Source organism: Leguminivora glycinivorella, chromosome 18, assembly GCF_023078275.1.
Source record: "Leguminivora glycinivorella isolate SPB_JAAS2020 chromosome 18, LegGlyc_1.1, whole genome shotgun sequence".
In the NCBI taxonomy this organism is placed as follows: domain Eukaryota; kingdom Metazoa; phylum Arthropoda; class Insecta; order Lepidoptera; family Tortricidae; genus Leguminivora; species Leguminivora glycinivorella.
This window is the reverse complement of record NC_062988.1, coordinates 5778143-5788761: the sequence shown is the minus strand read 5'-3', so window position 1 is coordinate 5788761 and position 10619 is coordinate 5778143. Positions and strand designations below refer to the sequence as shown.

Genomic DNA, 10619 nt, shown 5'->3' with positions numbered 1-10619 from the left:
CACTTAAAAAAACAGATTAAAAAAATACTTACTTAACAATAAAAATAAATTATTTTATCTGGACTAGAATATTTTTAAATTACACCATCAATAAATTCTAGCATTTTACAAGATTGCTAAGCTAAAACGGGTTTTTATTAGCCTACATGTCTATCTCATCTTACAAGCCCTAGAACTCCAGTCTTTCTACTTATCAGACAAATCCTTTATTAATCTAAAGTACACTCTTGAATATATGTTTCATGTACTTTACTCAAACCCTTTGGCACAGAACAGCCATAAAAGTCCTCTCCAGAGAAGTCAATTATTCCCAATCCAGTTATTTGTCAGCGTGCTTGCACATTATACGTGGACACAAGGGTGCGTGGACGCAGGAAATATGGCTCGCCAGTTGTGGTTGTGGATGTTTGACTTGTCAATATTTTTTGTTAAAATTTGTATACATTTATTTTTATATTTGGCAGGAAACTTCGAAAATTATACCATCTTTTTCTTAGCACATTCATATATCGTTTTTGTACTTATAGATACAGATCTAGTACAGCAATACTGCAATACCAGTCAGGAACAGACAAAGATGTGGTTACCTGTTGCATTCATCCAATTCCCTGGAGTATGAGTTGTAAAAGTGATGTTGGCAACATTTCCACACAATACACATAAATCTTCTTTTCCTTGTTATACATCATATAAAGTTTGTGACCGCACTTAAGATACTTCTCCGCTAGTAGTATCCTGACAGCTTATCACACAAAACTGCATTCGTTCATCAAATCATAAGCTAAAGGACAACAACAACATCTGGTACAATAATTGTACAGTTTTCATCTGAATGTGAAGATTGAAATGCATATTTCGGGTCAAGTTTGTCCAGGTCTACCTCGATGCCTTTCTGGCTCGCCATTTCTAATATGTATCTCTTCATCCGGAGGTCACTGAAACATTTTGGGAAAAGATTGTTAATAAAATTGGTCGACCTGGCGTCGTTCGGTTCAGCAGGAGCTCAGGGTGCTAGGCATGGGGTGGGAGGAGGTTACCCAAACTGCCCAAGACTGGAGTAAATGGAAAAATATGATTCGAGCCCTACACCCCAGCAGAGGGTAAGAGGATGTAAAGAAGAGAGAGAAGGAGAATAAAATGGGTATGGGCAAATAAAATTAACCCCTCGATTGACTAGTCTCGTGTATGTCACTTTGGACACAATTTGGACTTCCCTAGAAAATTTTGGACATCTGCATTCCAGGGGTTAAGCATCATTGTTTTTCTCACAAGAACCCACCATTCTGGTTAATTTAGTGTTCAATCAAAAGCTTGCTACTGAATGTGTTGTCAGGGGCCATCTACATATTAATTATGTCACACAAAATTTCAAGTTTTTGGACCCCTCGTTTGAGATTTCTATATAAAACAAACTTTATATTAATTTTGAGCAATTACAGTTGATATTTGTGTCGCTTAACTTCAAACTTGGGTAAATCCATTCTGTTTTAAGGTTGAATATATAGTTTGATCTGAAAGATAATCAACCTTATAGCAGTATGGATTTACCCAGTTATGAAGTTAAGCAACAAATTTGAAGGTGCGTTTTTTTCTGACAGATGCACACATTTCTATGTAGTAATAGTGTGTGTAATTTTACTTTATTTGAATGCTACTTTTTTTGTGCAATAAGTGAATCACCGCCATCGCCATCCTTCACTTAGGGCCACTTGCACCAACGAAAATGGAGGGTTAACCCGACGGTTAACCCACGATTTTATATGGAATTTGACAGATGACAGCCCACTAACCCTGAGTTAATTAGTTGGTGCAACTGGGCCTAAGACTATTTACTAGACACACGCTAATTTGGGCATATTCTGGTGAGTTGTAATGCTAATCTAGGTGTTGATACTGAAATCTACTACTGGGTGAATCCACGTAAAAGTAACGTGAGTCACAACTTCATTGCGTGTTTATTTGGACTACAGCTGCAAATTAAAGGATCTATGCATATATCGGGAAAGTACCACTTATTTCGAGATAGATTGTCACTTGAACTTGCGTCATGAATAAATGTAACATGTCATAAACATACATCGGGGTTTTGGGAGCGGGAATGATTTACACTAGCCCAAAAATGGTGAAAACGATAAAAGATAAACATTACTTTAACATTTCTAGGTACATTTGGAGCCAGTTACATAGTTAAATATATATTTCAGTAATTCAAATCACTGTAAACAGAGTTACAAATACACGAATTCATTCCCTCTCTCAAAACCCCGATGTATGGTCATAAAATCGTGACTCATGTTACTTTTGCCGCGGATTGACCCAACTAGGTATTAAAAACTTATAATAATGACCATATTTATAAGTTTTTAATACCTTAACTTATAATAATGACCATATTTATAAGTTTATAATACCTAGTTGTAGTGTAGTGTGTAATCATCATTGAATGATTGTGAAAGTTTCATCAACTGCTCACACACAATATGTATTATTAAATAACCAAGCATTTTTTTTACAATTTTTATTTTCTTATTATGAATTTAAAATCTGATATTGCGATATTTACCTACTTTTTTTTTAATTGGAGAGATTGAGAGTCAAGAATATTGAACTTACGCCAAATTCTGGCAGATTGTGATGTTACAAAATACTAACCCTGCCATCATTTATAATCACTCACATTCAAAAAATACATAAATTGTATTGTATTGTAAGCAGTTGAATGTATTTTTATTTTAGAACTTAACTTACCTGATCTTTATAAATATGCAGTATAAGCAGCTACACAAAGCCAAGATCAAAAAAACACCAAAAGTCATTACAATATAGTCTAATATAGTAATTTCCATCATATTATTCTTACTAGCGCCCCAACTGAAAATAACAAAAACAAATGAACATTCGCATTTGTTTAGTAAACAAGAAATCAATACAAAGGTAATCAAGAGATTATACTCACGTTAACGTCGCTAACCATCAAAATATAAGTTACTGAGTATTTTAACGAATGTTTGCAGACAGACTTGTTCGATTTAGAATGAAATATACAAATTTCTCCCTTGTTTATAATTATTATCAGAAGACATGAATGGACGTAGAAAATATTTGTAAATGTAAATGTCAAACTACGGAATGAATGAAAGTTTATCTGTCAGATATCGGGTTGCCATGTACTAAAAACGTTCCGTTTGTCGAAAATACTTCTAACACAGTATTTTTTTAATGTTATTTAATTAATTGAACAGTGATTCCATACACAATAGATAAGATTTTTTTTTAAACACAGAAAATACCAGCATCTTCTACAATAACATTGCAACTCTGCGCTACTTGTTCTGTGGGGACTTTTACGGGTTTTTTCATTTGAGACTTTTTCCCCATCTTCTTCGCCAACACCTTGATACTTTTCTTGAGCTGATAATCTCTAGAAAACGAAAATAATATCAATAGATCTCATTTGGGGGACAATTGTTAGGGATGTTTCATAATTAGCCAAAATACGTTTAATTCCTTTACAAGATACAGAGGTGAATGACTAAAAGTCCAAAGTACTTATATCACAAAAATTGCAAGAGAACGTGAAGGCCGTGAAGTGATGTGTTTATCTTTTTTTTGTGTTTTTTAAAGTCTGGAAATCAAATAACCAAACTTAAAGTACTCCCTCCTAATTTGATTTTTATATTACAATATTTTCCATAATAATAAAACAATCTTACGTGTAATTAATTCGGCAACAATAAATACAGGCAGTCACTGTGCAGGCGCTGGCACACGCAATAAACAAAAATGCGGAAACAATAACGCCGTTAAATATTCTGTCAGCCTCTGCTCGAATCTTAGCTGCAAACAAAACAATATCAAAAATGATGAAATATATTTAAATGAGGACTAAAAACATCAGCGAAATTGATCTCATTTGCACAAATATTAATGAGTCAGATTTACACAACTTAAAGATATCAAACCATGAAAATGTTTGTCCTTAAACAACAATCTTTTAAAAAGCGAAGGTACGCATTAAAAAAATTCTCAAAGAAATCTTTGAAAATTGTCTGTCTGTTATGTTATCCGACTCGCTGACGAGAACATTATTTGTTCGCTTGTATTCAAATGATAACACTTTTAATGTGAATACTAGAAACATATTTATGTATATGAAAGGTATGTGTTATATGTATACATATATAATCCCAGTCATATATACAATACTACAAGGAGGATATTACAAGTCAAGTATGTACATAGCTCTGTATAAACCATTAAATGATGAAATAAATAATCGGGCACTTTATTACTGTTCAGGAAATACCAAATTACTAAGATCGAAAATAGAACAAAATATGGGACCCCTTTCTTTCCCATAAACTTTTTGGTCAGAATTTCGTTAGTCATAAGTTGTTATTCATATATTTTGTGGTCATAAACATCACTAGTCATAATTTTTGTTACGAATAATACTTAATGGTACGAACATTAACAACCCATAATATTGGATGCCATAACCTTAAAAGTCATAAAGTTGATGAGTATCAAATTGAAAGGCATAACAATAATTATCCAGAAATATTACTAGGCATATTTTTTGAAGCCCTACTGATTGTTCTGCATACAGTTTTAAGGCATAAACCTCATAAGTCATAATCTTTGTTACGAATAACGTTTAATAGTTCTAACGTTAACAACCCATATTATAGAATACTATAATCTTAGAATCAAGAAAGTTGATGAATATAACATTTAAAACGGATCCCTTTGTTAGCCAGATTATCATTAGTCATAATTCTGAAACGGTTTCATTAGGGTCACCTATAGATAGGTTAGGTTAGGTTTGTTTTATGGCAATCCTGAAAAGTTACGCGTTTTTGAGAAAAACCAAATTATGACTAACGAAAATGTGGACAATCGATACATTATACCTTATGACTTTATTGGTAGTCCGCATTTACCTCGCGTCCATTAGAACGGAAATAGGACCCCTGCCCCCCTTCTACTCGTTGACGAAGCCGAATACTACAAAAATCAGCATGCAAAGGAAGAAATGGCGGGAAAATCAGTGAGCTCATTGAGTATTTTAATCCTCATTTCTCAGCTAGGTTCGCTAGTTACCTTGTGTCATTCAGAGCAAAAATAGGAGCCCCGCATAGCGGGGCTCCGTCGAATCGCTGGCGGGGCCTAATACTTTTAAAAGCAACATGAAAAAATAAAACACATAACATGTAAAAGACGAAATGGCGGGAAAATCAGTGAGCCCAACGAGAAAATTTTCATTTCTCGGGTAGGTTCGTTAGTTACCTTGTGTGTACCAGACAGACAGACAGTTGACTACGGAACCCCAAAAAAGTATCTTCTGTGAAAAACTAAATTATGACTAACGATAGTGAACACGAACAAACATTATGACTTCAAACTTAATGAAAAATAATATAGATCCCATTGTATGTTATGATTAAAGTTAATGTGGACAGTAATCATTATTACTTGCGAAAATATACTTTACGACAATTATGACAAACATGTTTATTGCTTTCAACATTAAGTCCATAATACAATATGCAATTTGATTATTATGCCAAACAATGTTTATGACTGACAATAATGATGACTTGCAAAAATCTGACCTCCAATTTCTGACATTCAACTTTATGACTAATGATAATATGACTATTAAAAATTATGACTAACAACGTTATGGATTGTAAAAATCGGACTAAAAAAATTATGGGAACCAATAGAGACCCACAAAATATACATGGACGGGTACAACGTGCATTTGAGAGCTTATGTAACGTACTTGCCAAATCATCTTCCTCGGGAGGGATATCATTATCTGTAAACACGTAAACAGTTAAAATTTTAACTTTATACTAAAAACAAAACTGTTTGCTTAATATTTATTTTATTGGTTATTTTTCTTACCTTCTGTATTATACTTCTGTCGTAATGACGTGAATAACAAGTGTATGTTTATTACACATTCCTGAGTCGTGGTGTTAAAAGTAGTTGGGCTGAAGGAAGAAAGTATACTTATTAACAAAAAATATAATCAATATTTGTATAACAAACACACGCTGCGTAACATATGGAAAGTTGCACTAGTAGATACATACATACATAAGTACATACATATAATCACGCCTGCATCCCATAAAGGGGTAGGCAGAGCACATAAACTACTAAGTTTCAAATTTCAATGCCACTCTTGGCAAAAAGGGGTTGAAAGAAATCCAAATTGTGACATTGCAGTGACAGGTTGCCAGCCTCTCGCCTACGTCACAATAACCCATATCCACAGTCGACTTCTACGACACCCACGGTAAGAAAGGGGGTGGTGAAATTCTTAACCCGTCACCACACGGGGTACTTGTAGATACCTAGAAAAAGTCATTTAATTTTCATTTATGCCATCAATCTAGAATTTTTATTGGTTGTAAGGTACTTACATAATTTTATCACAGCCGCATTTTTCCTTACATTCTGTATCTATTGTTATGCAGTCACCAATGTCCATACAGGTCTTCTGAAAATAACAAACCCAATAAAACAGGACTACCGGTCTGGCCTAGTGGATAGTGGTTATCCGGTTCGGTCCCCGGTTTGAATCCTGGGTAAAGACATTTATTTGCCCTGATGATGCCCTGATAGCCACAGATATCTGTTCCTGGGTCATGGGTGTTTTCTATGTATTTAAGTAGGTATATATTATGTATATCGTTGTCAAAGTACCTACCCACAACACAAGCCTTCTTGAGCTTACCGTGGGGCTTAGTAAATTTGTGTAAAAATATCCTATAACACTATTTATTTATTATTTTTAAAACATACATACTCGTATCAGACCTGAATTTATTAGTAGGTTGGCCTATACAACATGGCAATTGGGACTTTGAAACTACAGGGGTAGCTTTTCTATTTGCTATCACACACAATACATTTCAAACTTCAATATTTAACGACATTAAAAATGAATATTCTTTACATACACTTTTATTTTCAGTCGTTGGCAACTCAGCTGCTGCAAAAATAAAAATAATAATGTGTTTGACAATATGTACAAATGGTAAATAATAGGAAAGTATTTACTTTACTTACATGTTAAAGAAAACCAACCACTAATGACAAATGTACAAAATAATATTTGACGACACATAATAAACGCCCGGCGTACAAATACCTACTACAAAAACGAAACTTCTTACTCTGTGATATAATGCTAATTAACTAATAGTGTTAAAAGCACTTTATTTTCACACACTAATATTTTGATAGTAGTATAGGCACATTGACACAAAACAGGCACACGATCGTATGAGTTAAAAGATACTTTTAAGTTTTAAAACGCGCAGTATGTGATATAATTTGCGAAATTTTAACGTTTAGTTAGGTCGGCGAACGAGAGCAAGGGATTCAGGAGAACTAAAATAGATTGGCCTCGAATCAAGACGCCGATTGTTCGAACTGTGTAATATGCGTATAATCTACCTAATATACAGTCCACATGAAACAATTTTAAGTATTTAGATTTTATTTCAATTTATACGTTAAAAAAAGTTTCGATAATGCGAAAAGTGGACTAAACAACAGAGACTTGAATTTCTTCAGGCACGGTGTTGCGTCTTTCTGGTTTTCCCGTTTCTTTATTTTCTTTGCTCCCAATTTTAAGCTTGCTTATGGTTTTTTGTTGCTCTTGTATCTTCTTTGCCACTACTTTCAGGCTTCTCTTCAGTTTATGATCTCTGCCAAAAAAGCAAACATTTTATTTACCCTCATCTTCAAGGCCTTAAATAAATATTCTTATATTACATATATTAATACTTACGAATATTGCACCCAGCAACAATAAAAACATCCTAGAAATACACAGAGGCTTGCAAATCCCACAAAAACTTTGCCCGCATTCATCACATTTTGGAAAATAATCTCACTGCGCATGCGGTTATTTTCTGAAAGTAATGTCAGATAGATTTAATATCAAAACAATAAAAAAATATTCATCAAAGGAGTTCTTGAGAGATATAAAAACTATGTGTTTACCCTCAACGACTGCTCCCAATCTATTGCTTAGAACTTTAAAGGATAGTAATAATCCAATCAAGTTCAATTCGCAAGTTCCAGTTGTACTGTTAAAACGATAAGGTCTGAAACAAGACGTAAATATAATATAACTACCTTTTGCCCGCGACTTCGCTCGCGTTAGAAAGAGACAAAAAGTAGCCTATGTCACTTTCCATCCTTTCAACTATATCCACTTAAAAAACCACGTCAATTCGTCGCTCCGTCATCAATATTGACAAAAACTTAAACTGGAAACGACACGTCGACGTAGTTTGTTCCAAACTTGACGGATTTGTATTTGCTCTAAGGAAACTTAGGAATACGGTATCTATAGAGGCTGCAACAACTGCGTATCATGGATATGTAGCGTCTGTACTTAATTATGGTCTTTTACTGTGGGGTAATTCCGTCGATATTGAGAAAGTGTTCGTTCGGCAGAAAAAATGTATTCGTGCTATAGCCAATGCCTGGATAATGGACACCTGTAAGCCACTGTTTGAAAAGTTTAATATTTTGCCTTTACCTTGTATTTATATAAAAAAGGCGTGCCTGTTTGTAAAAAAACATCCTGAACTTTTTAGGAAGAGGTGTGATGTGTTGCCAGGAAATCAGAGAGCGCAATATAAAGACTTATTATATCAGCCTCCATCACATTCTACTATATACCACAGGAATGCATACAATATGTGTATAGTTATATTTAACAGCCTTCCAGATGAACTTAAGAAAATCGATTGTAAACAATTTAATAGTAAAATTACCAAATGGCTCTCCGAAAACTGCTTCTATAGTGTAAAGGAATTTTTAGAACATAAGTTATTAAACAAATAGTGTAATATTTGACATTGTGCAGATTTCTTGACATTTAACTTTATATTTCATGTTCTATATATGTTGCTGAACTCTACAATTCTTAATCATTAATTCATTTAACGTACATATTGTATATTATTTTAAATTTATAGACTAGTATTAATAATTTTCTGTCAATTCTATTTTTGTATCATACCATTAATAAGTGGATGCCTTTTTATTATGTAAAAAAACCCACTGACTAAATTTAGTACTATTATTGTAAAATTGTGATCTTATATTGTTAACTATTTGCATGTCGTGTTTTCGACTGAATACTGAAACCTATAAAACTTGTTGTCATCCTGTACCATACGTATTCTGGCAAATAAAGAAATTCTATTCTATTCTATTCTATTCTATTCCGTTTTGTCGTGAAAGACAGACAGACAAACCGACACACACACTTTCCCATTTATAATACGTATTAGTATGGATAATCAATCTACAAATTTATATCCGGTACCTATCATATATCATAGGTACCCCAACTTAAACTTACATTGATATATCATCATGATCATATATGATAGGTACCCCAACTTAAACTTACATTGATTTATTGCTATGACATGTTTCTTCGCCAGGTATTTTATCACTGTAATAACATTCTATTTCATCGCACCACCAGTCCACAGAATGCTGAAAATAACGACAAACTAAACCTTAGCTAGTATTTAATTAAGGATACCATATTTTAAGAACACGTATTAGGTACCGTTAATGTTTACCTTATTGGAGTTATTGGTTACCCCGTCCGTCACTGAAAAAATGGTCAGTAACTTTATGCAGTAAAATAATAATATATTATTAAACTTATAATATATATATATTTTAATATAACTTTAAACTTACATACAACATGGGTCCAAAAACATATAAACGAAAAAATCCACATGACTTATGAAGTAGAAGTCAAAATTCAATAGGTATAATTATGTTTTGAAATGAACACGACTGCCTCGCAAATCTGTAGGTCACACAATAACTTGGGAGGAAACACTACATTAGGATCTATGCCTACGGATATGCATGTATATCTTTAGTAATCCACACAAATTGAACCAATTTATGAATGGAGTAGTTACGTTGACTTGTCAACTCGTTTGTGCGAGGTCGATTAACAACGCTTTATACGGTTACTGATTGTGTTTTTCAGGCTGCAGGGATATTTACATTCTTTTTTGGAGGTTTCAAAGTCATGTTAGTTCGGAAATATCATGGGCAATTAGTGATAGCCTTTAATGAGGCGGGACTGCACGGGAGGCCGGATTGTCAGGAAATTTCTAGACTAAAACGTAGTTCAGTACTGCTAGAGTGCTAATAAAATAATATATTATTTATTATTATATATATGTAATTGAGCAAGAGTGTTTAAAAGTTGCTAGAATTATTTTATGTCTATACAAAGAACCATTTAATGGCCAACCATACCTGTCGTTACAATGTTTTTTTATTTATTTCAAGTATCAGATAAACTCATGTTACCAATGGTAGTAAATATCACTAAATGAGCTCATTTGAATTAAAAAATGTGAACTAAATTTAAGTTAACCACTTTTTCGGGCATGTCTAAACGATATTGAAGTAAAACGGAACGTATTGCTTGACATATTTTTTTAGCTGGCAACATCAATAAAAAAAATATTTTAAATAGTATGCGAAATATTTTTGTACAAAATAAATAAAAATTCGAAATGTACCTAAAAATAAGCGTC

At 33.3% G+C, this 10619-nt stretch overlaps 1 protein-coding gene across 3 annotated transcripts; it reads right to left on the bottom strand.

The window, feature by feature from the left end:
* Positions 1–434: 434 nt before the first annotated feature.
* Positions 435–10019, bottom strand: LOC125235898. Of its 3 annotated transcripts, none has more exons than XM_048142527.1 (13): positions 9757–9952; positions 9633–9664; positions 9455–9543; positions 8029–8132; positions 7814–7937; positions 7087–7730; positions 6978–7009; positions 6438–6514; positions 5914–6002; positions 5789–5824; positions 3714–3837; positions 2749–3421; positions 435–935 (listed from the first exon to the last, which is right to left on the bottom strand). In XM_048142527.1, the coding sequence occupies exons 6-12, from the start codon at positions 7142–7144 to the stop codon at positions 3274–3276; spliced, it is 564 nt and encodes a 187-aa protein (XP_047998484.1). In that variant the 5' UTR covers positions 7145–7730; positions 7814–7937; positions 8029–8132; positions 9455–9543; positions 9633–9664; positions 9757–9952; the 3' UTR covers positions 435–935; positions 2749–3273. The 3 variants fall into 3 exon arrangements, with proteins under 3 accessions (XP_047998484.1, XP_047998485.1, XP_047998486.1); XM_048142528.1 differs by lacking the exon at positions 9633–9664 and having other exon boundaries at positions 2749–2871; positions 2957–3421; XM_048142529.1 differs by lacking the exons at positions 435–935; positions 2749–3421; positions 3714–3837; ... (2 more) ...; positions 6438–6514; positions 6978–7009 and having other exon boundaries at positions 7154–7730; positions 9633–9683; positions 9757–10019.
* Between the last annotated feature and the right edge of the window lie 600 nt (positions 10020–10619).